A 15,835-nucleotide genomic window follows, 5' to 3' on the forward strand; every position below is an offset into this window, starting at 1 on the left:
TGATGTGGTCGCCAGGAACAGGTCTCCTCCTTTTTATCTCCTGATACCGCAGGTCGTACGTTCTCTGGCTGGCGGCCAAGTTCCCCTCCGACTGCATTTTCTGAAGTCCTTCCTGCACGGTCTTCTTGGGGGGGGGGGGGGACGGGAAACAAAAGAGGAGCCGTTTTGTTGAGGTGGGAAACTGGAGAATAAAGAAACAGGTGCAGGACCCATACAGAGAGGGATCGGTGTAGATTATAATCACCTCCATTTTTTTTCCCTTCCACCCAGGAGGGTCAGGGATGGATGCCAAGGTGTGAATTCACAGTAGGAGACCTTCAATCATGGTGCAGGATCTTCCCTCTTTGGCACTTTCCAGGTTCCCTGTGACAACCGGCAGCATTGGTGGCTGTGTGGCTGACCTTCTCCCCTCGCTGTTATTGAATTGAATTGAATTTTATTATTTGTATGCCGCCCTTCTCCGGGAAGGACTCAGGGCGGCGAACAATTCAAAAGGGGAAAAAAGGGGAACATAAAACGAAATACAGATAATTAAAATAAGCAAGAGGCACACAACCACACAAGTCGAGAGGGGAGGGAACTCATCACCCCCCAGGCCTGCCGGCAAAGCCAAGTTTTGACGGCTTTTCGGAAGGCCTGGAGAGAGGTGAGGGTCCGGATCCCTGCGGGGAGTTCATTCCAGAGGGCCGGAGCTGCCACAGAGAAGGCCCTCCCCCGGGTGGTAGCCAGATGGCATTGGCCAGTAGATGGCACCCGGAGGAGGCCAACCCAGTGAGATCTAACGGGTCTGTGGGAGGTAATTGGCAGCAGGCGGTCTCTCAAGTACCCAGGTCCAATACCATGAAGGGCCTTATAAGTGACGACTAGCACTTTGAAGCGTATCTGGAGACCGATCGGTAGCCAGTGCAGCTCGCGGAGGATAGGTGTGACGTGGGTGTACCGAGGTGCACCCACGATCGCTCGCGCGGCTGCGTTCTGGACGAGTTGAAGTCTCCGAATGCTCTTCAAGGGCTATCTATTCTTCCCCCCCCCCCGCCTTCTTTGCAGCCTCCAATTTATTATCCCACCACCCTTATTTTTTCAGGGTGAATTCTGGTGGTAAATTCTCCCCTGGCAGCTTCTGAAATCTGTTGAGAACTTTCCTGGCAGGTTTTAGATGTGTGGATTTTGGGTTGCGAGTCTTCAAAGGCTCCAGTTTTTTATTTTATTATATTTTTTATTTATTTATTTTCAAAACAAACATACAACTCCTCCTTCTTTACATATTGTATAAAATGTATCAGCTGGTTACAAAAGGCTTTTGTGCATCTCTTCTGCCGTCATCAAGCTTAATTCATATTAATTCAAATATCTTAACTCAAATATTTACTATATTAACCTCATCATACCTCCACTTTTATTTGACTATAGTTATTTAAGCATCCTTCATCCTTAAGTATACCAAGATTTATTACATAACCACATGCTGGCATTTCATTTACTTATTTGTAAAATCCTCCCTTAACATTAAATCCTCATATCCTGTTTTAGCTAAACATCCATAATATTTGATACCAAAATTTTCTAATCCTCCATGTATATAATTTATTATCATTATCCTTTCTTTAACTATTTAACTATATCCTATATCATAACATTTTCCCCCTATTAGTTAAAACTTAACTGTATCTAGTTTTATTTTTTTTATTATTATTGTTATTAATAATCTTTATATATAGTCCAAAAATATTTCTAAGCTTCCCTTCTCATATCCAATTATTACTTATCATAACAGCTCAACATTGTATACATTACTATCATTGTCAATTTTTATTTAACTATACCTATTACCACTGGATTTAACTAAGTTTCAGTTTTTATTTTACTTTTAAAGGTAATTGTCAAGGCTTCTCCAAGCATAATTAAGTCAAGTCTTCCTTGGGACTCAAGTTTACTTCTGGGTTATTTTAGCAAGACACCCATGTAGGAGAAGGGATGGCAGAATCTGGGGGGTGAAGAGGGGCATCAGTCTGGACACACTGGAATGCCACCCCAAGAATCCATCAGAGAAAGAAAATAAGCAAGCAGAAAAAGAGGGAGGATGAGGAGGGGAAGGAAGAAAGGGCAAAGCAGAGGAAGGAAGGGAGGGGAAGTAAGAGTAGGAGAGAGGGTAAGAAGGAGGAGGAGAGAGGAGGAGTGGGGGGGGGTGGGAAGAGGGGAAGAAGAAAAGAGGAAGAAAGAAGAAGGTAGAGAAAGGAGGTTGAGAAGAAGGAAGGAGCAAGGCTGTTGCAAAATAAGATGGGGATACTGGGGGGCAAGAAAGTGACCCCCCACTGTGCTTTCTATATTGTAGGAAGTTTATCACCCAGCCCTCTCCCAGAAAAATGAAATATCCTAGGAAATATTGAAAAGGCAGAATATTTCCCTGGATGTGAAAAGAAAGAAACATGTTTTAAAAGACAGAATAGCTGCCTGTAGCTTCCTGCCCATCCACACTTTGTCAATGGGCCATTAAGAAGGCCGAGCTAGTCCACTTTACATAATAAAGACTTCTCCACTTCGGCTACAGAAAAGCATGATAATATTGGCCCCAACTGACCACATGGCATCTGAGAACTCAACCAAACCTGGATTCAAAAGCCAGCCTAGAGAGTTGCCCCTGCAAGGCCCCATGGGATTCTGACAACCAATCAGAATACAAGCTCAAGATCAAAGGCCAGAGAGGGCATAAAATCAGGGACTTTCAGCATCTCCATGTCTCCAGGGTCTTTTCCCCCACTTGGAGCCGAACCCAGAAGGACATTTCTTTCATCGCTATATTTGTAAGAAGAGAGTGATAAATGTTAATAGTATTTGCAAGAATGTATATTGGTGAATGTACTTGAAAGGAAAAAATAAAAAAAAAACTCTAGGCAAACATAAAATCTGGACTCAATATGTAGTCATAATCAGGGTAGGGTTCACTTACTTCCCCTACTGATTCGAAAGTGTGAGTCCTCACAGGTGCTCGGACTTCCATGCATGTGCTTTGCTCGTATGCGCGTGGCTTGCACGCATGCACACGGCTTGAACACATGCCTAAATAGGACGGCATAGAGGCAAGGTGGGTGGGTGGGTGGGTCCGCGATTTCCACTACCGGTTTGGCTGAACCGGATCGAACCGGCTGGATACTACCTCTGGTAAGCAAACTTAAGTCCAAACCCTTCGTTAGCTCTGATCGTTAGCTAACTTTCAGCAAGAGCCAAGCATTAGTTGACTCCGTTGTCCTGAAATATTACAGAGTACAAATACTACAGAGTTATATTTGAGTAATTCTTCAGCTGGAGGTTGGACTGGAAGACCTCCAAGGTCCCCTTCCCAGCCTGTGATTCCATGATTTTGTATACCGGCATCCTGCCTGAGCAGGGGGCTGGATTAGAAGACCCTCCCAAGGTCCCTTCCAACTCTGTTCTAGAGCCGAGGTGGCGCAGTGCTTAAATGCAGCACTGCAGGCTACTTCAGCTGACTGCAGTTCTGCAGTTCGGCTGTTCAAATCCCACCGGCTCAGGGTTGACTAAGCCTTCCATCCTTCCGAGGTGGGTAAAATGAGGACCCGGATTGTTGTTGGGGGCAATATGCTGACTCTGTAAAAACCGCTTAGAGAGGGCTGAAAGCCCCATGAAGTGGTATATAAGTCTAACTGCTATTGCTATTGCTATTCTTCTATTATCAGTACAAACCCACAGATTCCGGAGTGGGGAGCCAGAATGTTGAACCAGCAATTTAGGAGGCGGATTGTCCCCATGGCATGTGACCTCTAGGCTGGAATATTTGAATGTGCTCTACATGGGGCTGCCCTTGAAGAGCATTCGGCGACTCCAGCTAGTCCAGAACGCGGCCACGCGAGCGATTGTGGGTGCACCTCGGTTCACCCACGTAACACCTATCCTCCGCGAGCTGCGCTGGCTACCTGTTGATCTCCGGGTGCGCTTCAAGGTGCTACTTATCACCTATAAAGCCCTTCATGGTAGTGGGCCTGGGTACTTGAGAGACCGCCTACTGCCAATCACCTCCACCAGACCGATTCGATCGCATCGATTAGGCCTCCTCCGAATCCCATCTTCTAGCCAGTGCAAACTGGCAACTACCCGGAGGAGGGCCTTCTCGGTGGCTGCTCCGTCCCTTTGGAACGAACTCCCCGTGGAGATTAGGACCCTCACCACCCTCCAGACCTTCCGCGTAGCCCTTAAGTCCTGGCTGTCCCGACAGGCCTGGGGCTAAAGACTTCAACCCCACTCGAATAGTATGACTGTTGCGCTTTTTTTAACGATGTATTGTCTTCATGTTTGTAACTTGTTTGTCCTTCCCTCCCCCTGAATTGTGAGCCGCTCTGAGTCCCCCCAGGGAAAAGGGCGGCATACAAATAAAGGGAAAAGTAAAAAAGGCATAGGGCCGGTCTATAGGCAGGATTGCATTTCTCCCGTGGTTTCTGTTCGCCCCGCCAGATATGAGAGGTAGGGCAGGTTCTGGGCCCTTTTTGTCAAGCAATGACCAAAAACCCTTTGTCTTCTCTGAGGCAGCACCTGGACTGTGAAATACCTCCCCTACCCCCCAAAAAAATCCAGATGCTCCTAACCGTGCTAGACCCTCGACAGGTTCCGCATTTCCGGCAACTTCCTCCCCCTCTCCCGTGGCCATAGGGCAGGCAGTGGGGTGAAGGCTGCTGTCGGTGGGGGCTTGTGATTGAGATGGATTGTTTAGCTGGGTGATTGTTTGCCATTGTGGATATCGATCTTTATGCACCACCCTCATTGTGTGATTGGAGGCCATGGAAACTAAAAAACAACAGATAAAGAAATTGTGACCCCTTGGAAAGGAGCCCTGTTCTTAAAGTTACAACAGGGAGGAAGTCTTAAGTAGCACTAGAGAGAAAAACATGTCTTGGCCACTTTGGTGTAGGGGCGGGAAGGTGCTGGGCCAAAAACCAGGAGACAGTGAGTTCTAGTCCTACCTTAGGCAAGAAAGCTAAGCTCTTTGGACTATTACCCCTCCCTCGAATTCCTTCAAAAAGTTGTAGTTGTGCAGGAAATAGGAAGAGGTATAAATATTACCTACCTGCTTTGTATTATTTTTTAAAAAACAACAAAGGTAGGTTTTAAAAAAGCATACAAAAAAGCGAAGTCATCGGTTGAGCGCTGATGTATTACTGCGGCTGCTGTTGTCCTTGGTAGCAACTGTTGTGCATTGTGGTGATTGTTTTTATAAACTTTTAAATTGGAAGCTTGCCCCCCTACCCTCCCCCCCCCCGAGTCGCTGTTGCAAAATACGTGGCTGCATTAAAGGATTAAAGCGAGCGAACTTCTCTTTCTCAAAAGGGAAACTCCATTAAGGTTTTGGCTAAGATTCAACGGCGTTTTAAGGGAACATAATTACAAGAGAGATCAATCAATTCAGTTGGTTAAGAGAAGACTTGGAAAAAACCGCACAGGTGAGAAGTTATGGACAAGTACCTCACTGTTCCTGGCCTTGTTTTTTTTGCATAAAGGACTGGCAAACTCTCAGGAGTTCTTGCATTCAAAGATTAAAATAATTAATTGAAGGGACATAAATAATAAATTGCCATTTCGCTCCTGTAAGAATTCCTGCTATCTTGTTATTTTTTTGTACAACTTGGTGCCTGGAACGGAATATGTCATAGCTTGGCAGGTTTACACCAGGCTAATACCTCTGTTTGCTAAGCATTAAGCCCCCCCCTGTTCCTTAGTGCCCAACCAATGCAGGGATACAAGGAAGGCATGGGCCAGGGGGCCCCCCAGAATTGTGTACTAAGCTGAAGGTATAAAAGGACGCCATACCTTCTCTAAGGTGTGGGCTATTCCTTACATGCATTGTTGTCTGCATTTTCCAGATACAATTTCAACCAGTATTTTGTTTTGGCTAAAAATAAAATCTTGCCTCTTTTTGCAAGCCTCGAGTCTCAGTGGAAACTTTTGGGACCTTATACAAGGACATTAGAAATTGTCTTCCTCTTATTTAATTTAGCAAGCAGAGTCACTGCTCGGCCTTAAAAACAACTGGGTGGTGGAAAAACGCTGCTTGTAAACTATTTAAGCAGAAAGGAGAAAAAGGGGAAAGAGAAGACAGGAATAATTTAGGTAGTCCTCGAACTTATGACCATAATCAAAATTCCTGCTGCTAAGTGAGACATTTCTTAAGTGAATTTTGTCCCATTTTGTGACCTTTCTTGCCCCAGTTCTTAAGTTAATCCCTGCATTTCTTTATGCATACAGAGAGCATCTGCACCAAAGACAAATTCCTTGTGTGTCCAATCACGCTTGGCCAATAAATAATTCTATTCCATTCCTATTCCTATTCCTATTCCTATTCTATTCTATTCCTATTCCTATTCCTATTCCTATTCCTATTCCTATTCCTATTCCTATTCCTATTCCTATTCCTATTCTATTCTATTCCTATTCCTATTCTATTCTATTCTATTCCTATTCCTATTCCTATTCCTATTCTATTCCTATTCCTATTCCTATTCCTATTCCTATTCCTATTCCTATTCTATTCCTATTCCTATTCCATTCCTATTCCTATTCCTATTCTATTCTATTCTATTCCTATTCCATTCCTATTCCTATTCCTATTCCTATTCCTATTCCTATTCTATTCTATTCCTATTCCTATTCCTATTCCTATTCCTATTCCTATTCCTATTCCTATTCCTATTCTATTCCTATTCTATTCCTATTCCTATTCCTATTCCTATTCTATTCTATTCCTATTCCTATTCCTATTCTATTCTATTCTATTCCTATTCCTATTCCTATTCCTATTCCTATTCCTATTCTATTCCTATTCCTATTCCTATTCCTATTCCTATTCCTATTCCTATTCTATTCCTATTCCTATTCCATTCCTATTCCTATTCCTATTCTATTCTATTCTATTCCTATTCCTATTCCTATTCCATTCCTATTCCTATTCCTATTCCTATTCTATTCTATTCTATTCCTATTCCTATTCCTATTCCTATTCCTATTCCTATTCTATTCCATCCCATCCCATCGCATTCTATTCTATTCTATTCTATTCTATTCTATTCCTATTCCATTCCTATTCCTATTCCTATTCCTATTCCTATTCCTATTCCTATTCCTATTCCATCCCATCCCATCGCATTCTATTCTATTCTATTCTAATTAAATTAGAATTAAATTAAATTAGTCCAGTTTTTTCTAACCATGTACATATATACATCCGAACTAGACTGCGTTGTATCTCTGTTTGTGGGTATGTATACATAATTATGTATTTATTTATTTGTTTCAAAAATTTATTTATTTATTTATTCACATTCATTTAGTGTATATTGAAGGTGGTGACCCTTTGAGAGCTGTAGGCAACGAAATTTCATTTCAATGTATGCCGGTTAGTCTACGTTCAAAATAGGATTAAAGTTATTCTAACTCTAAGTCTAGTAACACGGTTGTTAAGTGAATCGGGCTTTCCCGTTGACTTTGTGTTGGAGATTCTGTTTTAACCAAAGAGCAGAGAAAGAGTACAGTCACCATGTGCTTTACTGCTCAACCGTTTAACTGTAACAGGAAAGAAGAAGCTCTAGTTAGCACAAAAGAGCATAGAGTATATACCATAGAGCCCAACTTTAAACACTGCCATCCGCTGGCTGAATTCTACTGTAGTTGTTGCGTTGCATTCCCACAATGAATTCCAAGAGTTTGCATGTCGGAAGGGCACAAAATGGGATCACGTGGGAATCCGCAACCGTCATAAATGTGAGCCAGTTGTCAAATGTCTGACTATCGACCGCAGGGATGAAGCGATGGTCATAAGTGTGAAAAACACTCATAAATTCCTTTTTTCCTGGGACGTGGTAACTTCAAACGGTCGCTAAATGGATTGTTGTAACTCGAGGCACATCTGTACTGCAATCTACATAAAAATCTCATGAAGGGGAACGAATTGGGAATAAAGGAACAGAAACTGTTGAAATAGAAGTCAAACAAGAGAAATGGGGAACAAATTAGAGGAAGGATGTAAAAACCTCTTTCGCCATGAACAAAAGTTGGGGTTGTTTTTTTTACAAAGGAAAGACACGTTCTGTTCAGAATTTATTTACATTTTTTAAAAGCGGCCTTACAAATATTTCTGCCAATTTCCCCATTTCCTTCGACTTCTTTCCCTAACTCGCCTCTTCTGCTGGCCATAATACAGGTAGTCCTCAACTTACGACTTCAACTGAGCCCAAAATTTCTCTTCCTAAATTAAACAGCCATTAAAGGAGTTTTGCCCACAGCCTTCCTTGCCTCAGTTAAGTGAATCCCTGCAGTTGTTAAGTTGGTCACACGGTCGTTAAGTGAATCTGGCTTCCCCATGATCACTTGACTCCGGGACCCTGTCACACCGTCGTAAATACGAGTCAGCTGCCATGCTTCTGAATTTTTATCACATGACCGTGGGGGTGCCACGACGGTCGTAAGTGTGAAAAACAGTCCTAAGTCATTTTTTTCTATGGCGTTGTAGCTTTGAACGGTCACTAAACAGACCATTCTAATTCAAGGCCTAGCTGTGTGAGACAATTGCTACATGGGACCGCAGAAGCCCTGGAAATGTGAAAAAAAAGGGCCATAAATCACTTTTTTCCCAGTGCTGACATAACTGGGTCACTAAATTAATCATCATAAGTTGAGGACTAGCTCTGGGTTTGGATTCTCCAAGATCACCTCGGAGTTATGACTTTGTGGGTTGATCAATTGCGCTTATAAAATGCAGGGTGTTCTGACCGAGGCTTCCCGAGAGCCTGAAGGAAACTCCTGGTCCCGACAAAAAACCCTTTTATTAATTTCCTGTGAATTCTGCTCCTTCACATCTAGCAAAGTCTTTCGAGGGAGGATTTACAGTCACAGACCTTATCTGGCTTGGAGAGCTGCCAGGCTGAGATCTGCAGAACTTGGCCAGGAGCCTTGGAGAGTCACGAACCAATTAAGTGAACTAATTGTCTCCTGCAAACTCCACTCTCCTTTCGATCCTCTTTTATTCCTTTTGGGAGGGGCCATTCACCGTCCACCTGTGGCCTTACTCCCAAGTCAACCCCTGTTCTTTAGCTGTTCCCTTTGTCTGGCAGCTCTGCGCATGCGCACACTGGGAACAGGCTCCAGCTGTTTTTCTGTCTCACTGATGTGTGACTCCGAAGGCAGTTGATAACTGTCAGACTGTCTTGGCCCCCTCTCTGCCTCCGACACAGAGCCCTCATCAGAGCCTTCCCCAGACTCCAGGACTGGCCCAGGTTCCTCCCCAACCTCCTCACTTTCCGAATCTTTTGCCAACTCTGCTTGGCCAGTGACGGGCCACAAAACCATGTACAACCAATCTGGGGAAATTGTAATTTAATCATTTAGCCAGCCCAAATTGTGTTAGTTTTTCAATGTAGGTTTAGGAAGGAGAAGCAGGGGATCCCCATCTTTTCCCCATGATGGAAATTCTTCTGGGATCAGAGATCGGAGACATTCTGGATCCTCATCGGTTACCAGCGGAAATGGGCACCAAGGACCACTGTGGTTTTCTTGATGATTTTCTTGACTCCCTTCTTGATCTTATTGAAAAATTTCTTGAATCTCTTGACCCTCCTGGGCTGACCCTAGAGAGGAGGAGAAGGATGGGGGTCAGGGTTGGGTCCCCAATGACTGCCCTCCCCCTGGGGGGGGGTGTCCCTCCAGCCCCTTCCCCTTTCTGCTTCCCTGCTCAGATTCTCCCCTGCTTTTCCCTTCTTCCCCCATTCTGTTTCCTCCGCTTTATTCTAGATTTTTAAGATCAAATTTCCTCTCCTTTCTGCTTTTCTTTACTACTCTTTTCGCCCTAAAGAAGCCGTGAACAGAGTTACAAGTTGTCTAGAACTCCCCGTCTCCTGGTGGTTGACCCACAGACACCCAGCCAGTTTCATAGTAATAGCAATAGCAATAGCAGTTAGACTTATATACCGCTTCATAGGGCTTTCAGCCCTCTCTAAGCGGTTTACAGAGTCAGCATATCGCCCTCACAGTCTGGGTCCTCATTTCACCCACCTCGGAAGGATGGAAGGCTGAGTCAACCTTTGAGCCGGTGAGATTTGAACCGCTGAACTGCAGATAACTGTCAGCTGAAGTGGCCTGCAGTACTGCACCCTAACCACTGCGCCACCTCGGACAAGGACAAGAACTCACCATTTCCTGGTGATTGGCCCAAGATCACCTGGTCAGCTTTTGTGCATAAGGCAGAACTAGAACTCACTGTCTCTTGGTGATTGGTCCAAAGACACCCAGTCTGCTTCCATGCCTAAGGCAGGACTAGAACTCACCATTTCCTGGTGATTGGCCCGAAGTCGCGCAACTGGCTTTGGCAGGACTAGAACTCAAGCTGAAAGGTGAAACATTTGAGCTACACTCCCACCCATCGTCCCCTGTGCCCCAGAAGTGGGCAGAATCTCCTCCCTGAAGCTCCCTACCAGTAGTGGTATTCAGCCGGTTCGGCCCGGTTCTGGCATACCGGTAGGGGTGACCTGCAGAGAGCCGAGGTGGCGCTGTGGTTAGAGTGCAGCACTGCAGGCCACTTCAGCAGACTGCTATCTGCAGCGGTTCAAATCTCACCGGCTCAGGGTTGACTCAGCCTTCCATCCTTCCGAGGTGGGTGAAATGAGAACCCAGATTGTTGTTGGGGGCGATATGCTGACTCTGTAAACCGCTTAGAGAGGGCTGAAAGCCCTATGAAGCGGTATATAAGTCTAACTGCTATTGCTATACTATTTAACCACATTTTCTAAGCCAGGCCTCATGCATGCAAGCCACACGTGTGAGCAAAGTGCATGCACGGAAGGCCACACACATGCGCCTGCTCACATTTTCACTGCATGGCAAACCCGGTGGTAAAAAATATGTAAAACCCACCTCTGCCCACCCCCAACCCCTTCTCAGCAAACTCCAGTTTAAACCTGCGTTTCTCTCTCTTTTTTTAAAAAAAAATGTTTTTATTAAACAGGTTTTTCCCCCCATTTTTTTAAACCCAAACATCATCTTTGCAACATTTCCACATCAGTAAGCCTCCATTATGCTCTACATGTATACCCACACATTTCATCTACAAATATGGTAATTTATAGTTATATTTCTTCTATGCATATTGCTCTTTCAGTGTACTTATTTCTATACAATACGTCTTATATCTATCTATGTACCTATATTCCTCTGAAACCTGCGGCAAACGCAGGATCTCAGGTGAGATGGGGTCTCCTACCCTTGCAAATGGTTCTACTTTTCCTTCTAGGTTTAGATCTCATCAGAACAAGATTGCATCCATCAAATCACCTTCTTACCTTCTCCTCTTCATCCTCCTTCTCTTTTCTCCTCCTCCTTTCAAACCCTCCCTCCCTTCTAGCACTGAGGATGTTCCCTAGTTGGGTCATGAAACATCGGGAAGAAAGCCATGAAGCTCAGAGAGCACCAAGGACCCCACAGTCTTCCTCCTTCCCTTCCAAATCCTCCTCTTCTGCTTCCTCCTCCTCCTCCTCCTACTTTCAAACCCTCCCTACCTTCTAGCACTGATGATGTTCCCTAGTTGGGTCATGAAACATCTGGAAGAACTCGCCCAAGCTCAGAGAGCATCATGGGCCCCACAGTCTTCCTCCTTCCCTTCCAAATCCTCCTCTTCTGCTTCCTCCTCCTCCTCCTCCTCCTACTTTCAAACCCTCCCTACCTTCTAGCACTGATGATGTTCCCTAGTTGGGTCATGAAACATCTGGAAGAAAGCCACCAAGCTCAGAGAGCACCAAGGACCCCACAGTCTTCCTCCTTCCCTTCCAAATCCTCCTCTTCTGCTTCCTCCTCCTCCTCCTCCCTTCAAACCCTCCCTCCTTTTTATCCCTGATGACGTTCCCTAGTTGGGTCATGAAACATCTGGAAGAAACCCACCAAGCTTGGAGAGCACCAACGACTTGTCAGTTCAGCTCTGAGCTACAAATTTCTATGGTTTCCAGAAATGACTTATGTTTCCACCATATCTCAACATTGGGCTGGTTCAGGAGGAGCTAAAGCTTGGGAGATGCCATTGAGGTGGAATCTCCTCTCTAAAAGATGTGGCAAATGTAGGACCTCAGCTGAGACGGGGTCTCCTCCCCCTTCCAAATGGTTCAACCCTCCTTCTAGGTTTCAGGCTCATGGCAGGAGGCCCCATGCATCATCACACTGAGTTCTTACCTTCTCCTCCTTCTCCTCCTGCTTCTCCTCTGCTTCCTTCCCTTCTTCCTTCTTCTCCTCCTCTTCTCTCTTCTTCTCCCCCAGCCCATCCACAGTTACACAGGTGAGTACAATCACCGGGGGCCTCTCCTCGAAGAAGTAGTAGCTTCTGCATTGTCTGACCACCTGCGTAGAGAAAAGGAAACACGGAAAGAATCAAGGTGTCTATCTCCTAGAATTTCCACCACCTGCTTTGCCCCAGAGGTTGCTTCAACCGTGTCCTTCATTAGATAACCTCTGCCTCAATCTCCTTAGAGGGACAGAAACAATCGTTGAAGGGTTCAGGTGTTGTGATCCCTTCTCTATCCGACTAAGTGTTGAGTTGGAGAACAGAGAAGAGACCCAAGACAGAGGTAGAAGAGAAAGATACAGCCTCAGATATGCTTTTTCTCCAACTCATTGGGGATGGAGTCCAGGTTCATTTCTGTCCAGACGATCTTACGGATGCCCCATGGCCTCGAAACATCACCAGTCGAGGTTGGCATCCGCCAACTCACCCCATTTTCTTGGAAGTCGCATTCCTCCAAGGGATGTTCGTCTTCCACTGGACACACCGTCTCCTTCATGGTGAAGTTCAGCTCTTGATTGCTTTCAGTCCTGGTATCCTGAAGGAAGACACTCAAGTCAAGCAGATGATTAGCGTGGAGGCCACCTGACCTTCCTCCCACCTTACCTTGGAACTATGTGGAATGACTCTTGATGGAGCCCACCAGAATGTGGCTACAGAGTAGAGCCCATACAAGTTCTGGAATCCATGCCCATCATCCTGATTGACCGTAGATGCTCTTCAAGATCTCCATGATAGGAGAAGAAGATGGATGGATCCACCCTTTTTCTTTTCACTAGCTCACTGCTGTCCCTCGGGGATCTTCTCTACAAAAGGCTCTAAACAAGCCCACAATGGACCTGAACTGAGAAGTATGTACCCAATCTGGAGCCTCCACAAGTTGGTATATACGGTCTTCTCCTGCTTTGCTATTGTAGGTGGTCACTGCAAGGCCCACAGCCTTGTCATGGGTCAGTGGTTTGTGTAGAAGTGAAGGGATCCCACACTCTTGTGTGTTTGAAAGCGTCCCCAACCATCATCAATGTCTTCCAGAAGCTCCCTTCCATCATTAGCTCTTCTGCCTTGGAGGTCCACAGCTCATGGGTTGGACTCTCCTTTTCCGTGACTCCACAAATGCGCGCCCAACAACAGCGTGCCAACAAAACCATGGCGATAAAACCGCAATGTCGACAGGGCGCCCACAAAGGCGCGCCGACAAAAGAGCACCGACAGAGGTGCAATTACGGTTAAGGTAAGGGTTAGGGTTAGGGTTAGGGTTAGGGTTAGGGTTAGATTTAGGGTTAGGGTTAGGGTTAGAGTAAGGGTTAGGGTTAGGGTTAGGGTTAGATTTAGGGTTAGGGTTAGGGTTAGGGTTAGGGTTAGGGTAAAGGTTAGGGTAAGGGTAAGAGTAAGGGTTAGGGTAAGGGTTAGGGTTAGGGTTAGGGTAAGGGTTAGGGTAAGGGTTAGGGTAAGGGTTATGGTAAGGGTTAGGGTAAGGGTTAGGGTAAGGGTTAGGGTAAGGGTTAGGGTAAGGGTTAGGGTAAGGGTAAGGGTTAGGGTTAGGGTAAGGGTTAGGGTAAGGGTAAGGGTTAGGGTAAGGGTTAGGGTAAGGGTTAGGGTAAGGGTTAGGGTAAGGGTAAGGGTTAGGGTTAGGGTTAGGGTAAGGGTTAGGGTAAGGGTTAGGGTAAGGGTTAGGGTTAGGGTTAGGGTTAGGGTTAGGGTTAGGGTAAGGGTTAGGGTAAGGGTTAGGGTAAGGGTTATGGTAAGGGTTAGGGTAAGGGTTAGGGTAAGGGTTATGGTAAGGGTTAGGGTAAGGGTTAGGGTTAGGGTAAGGGTTAGGGTTAGGGTAAGGGTTAGGGTAAGGGTTAGGGTAAGGGTTAGGGTAAGGGTTGGGGTAAGGGGTAAGGGTTAGGGTAAGGGTTAGGGTTAGGGTTAGGGTTAGGTTCAGGGTTAGGTTAGGGTTAGGGTAAGGGTTAGGGTTATGTTTAGGGTTAGATTTAGGGTTAGGTTTAGAGTTACCTTTAGGGTTAGGGTTAGGGTAAGGGTTAGGGTTAGGGTTAGGTTCAGGGTTAGGGTTAGAGTTACCTTTAGGGTTAGGTTTAGAGCGCGCTTCTGTCGGCGCGCTCTTGTCAGCGCGCGCTTTTGTCGAGCGTGCGCTTTTGTCGAGCACGCATTTGTCGGTGGACCCTCTTTTTCAGTTGCCCCTCTGGACTCCTTCCCACAAGGGATGGGTCTACTCTACAAAAAGTTCTAAACAGGACAGGACCAAGTCCATCGCGGACCTGAACTGCAGAGTACGTACCCACTCAGGCTGAGGAACAGCCTCCAGGAGACGGTAGAGGGAGTCTTCTCCTGCTTTGCTATTGTAGATAGCCACGCCAAGCTCCACGGCCTTGTCATACGTCAGCGGTTTGCGTGGAAGTGAGGAGGTCCCACCGATTGTGAGAGCTCCAACCGCCAGCCAGATCTTCCAGAAGAACCCGTCCATCCTTCCTTCTTCCACTAAGGAGCTCCACAGCCGATGTGGCCCTCAGGACCAAGCTTTCTCCTTTTATGTGCTGGATGCTCAAGTTGTCCACTCGCTGGTGGATGGCCAGGGGTTTCCCACACTGAATTTTCCTGAGGTCGTTTCCTGCACAATTTGACACTTTGGGGAGGTGGGAAGGCTGAGACAAAGGAGGGCCGATCGAAAACTGTTTTGTTCAGGTGGGAAACTGCGGGACAAAGGAACAGGTGCCACACCTGGCAGACCCATAGAAGGTGGTGGAGGTAGATTACGGCCACCTTCGTTTCTTTCCATTCAGGAGGGTTAGGGGATGGGTGCCAAGGTGTAACCTCAGAGTAGGAGACCTTAAATAATCTTGCCCAGGATCTCCCGTCTTTGTGTTAGAGTTGTGAAATGTCGAGTAGCAGTCCAGAAAAAAAAACACGTCCCCCAAACTGGGATATAAATGAGGCATTTTGGTGGAGGGGTGAAGGTGCAGGCCGAAAAACCAGGAGACAGTGAATTCTAGTCCTGCCTTAGGCGTGAAAGCCTGCTGAGTTACTATGGTCCAAACACTAAGAGATAGTGAATTCTAGTTTCATATTTGGTTTGAAAACGGGCTGGGTGACTTTGACGTGACATCAGGAGACAGTGAATTCTAGTCCCGCCTTAGACATAAAAGCCTGCTGAGTTACTATGGGCTAAACACTAAGAGATAGTGAATTCTGGTTTCATATTTGGTATGAAAATTAGCTGGGTGACTTTGACGTGACACCAGGAGACAGTGAATTCTAGTCCCGCCTTAGGCATGAAAGCAATATGAGTGACTGGGCCAATCACCAGGAGACGCTGAGTTCTAGTTTCTCTTTTGGCTGGTTGACTTTGGGCCATCAACAAGGGATGATGAATTCCAGTCCTGCTTTAGGCATGAGAGCTTGCTCAATTACTATGAATGAATAGCCAGGAGACTGTGAGTTCTAGTTTGAGGTTTGGCATGAAAATTGGCTGGGTGACTTTGATGGGACACCAGGAGACGGTGAGTTCTAGTCCCACTT

General features: G+C 45.8%; 1 protein-coding gene across 1 annotated transcript; it reads right to left on the reverse strand.

Annotated features, from left to right (window-relative positions):
* Positions 1-9,509: 9,509 nt before the first annotated feature.
* LOC116522639 (cathelicidin-related peptide Oh-Cath-like) lies at positions 9,510-14,783 on the reverse strand. Its single transcript, XM_032237646.1, has 4 exons — positions 14,598-14,783; positions 12,747-12,854; positions 12,211-12,375; positions 9,510-9,617 (listed from the first exon to the last, which is right to left on the reverse strand). The coding sequence occupies exons 1-4, from the start codon at positions 14,781-14,783 to the stop codon at positions 9,510-9,512; spliced, it is 567 nt and encodes a 188-aa protein (XP_032093537.1).
* Between the last annotated feature and the right edge of the window lie 1,052 nt (positions 14,784-15,835).

The sequence above is a fragment of the Thamnophis elegans genome, chromosome Z, assembly GCF_009769535.1.
Source record: "Thamnophis elegans isolate rThaEle1 chromosome Z, rThaEle1.pri, whole genome shotgun sequence".
NCBI lineage: Eukaryota > Metazoa > Chordata > Lepidosauria > Squamata > Colubridae > Thamnophis > Thamnophis elegans.

Coding starts and splice junctions, on each gene's coding strand:
- LOC116522639 (XM_032237646.1), bottom strand. CDS start 14,783: ATGGACGGGTTCTTCTGGAAGATCTGGCTGGCGGTTGGAGCTCTCACA. Junction 12,855..14,597: donor CTGTTCCTCAGCCTGAGTGG/GTACGTACTCTG, acceptor GTCTTCCTTCAG/GATACCAGGACTGAAAGCAA. Junction 12,376..12,746: donor GCGACTTCCAAGAAAATGGG/GTGAGTTGGCGG, acceptor TTCTCTACGCAG/GTGGTCAGACAATGCAGAAG.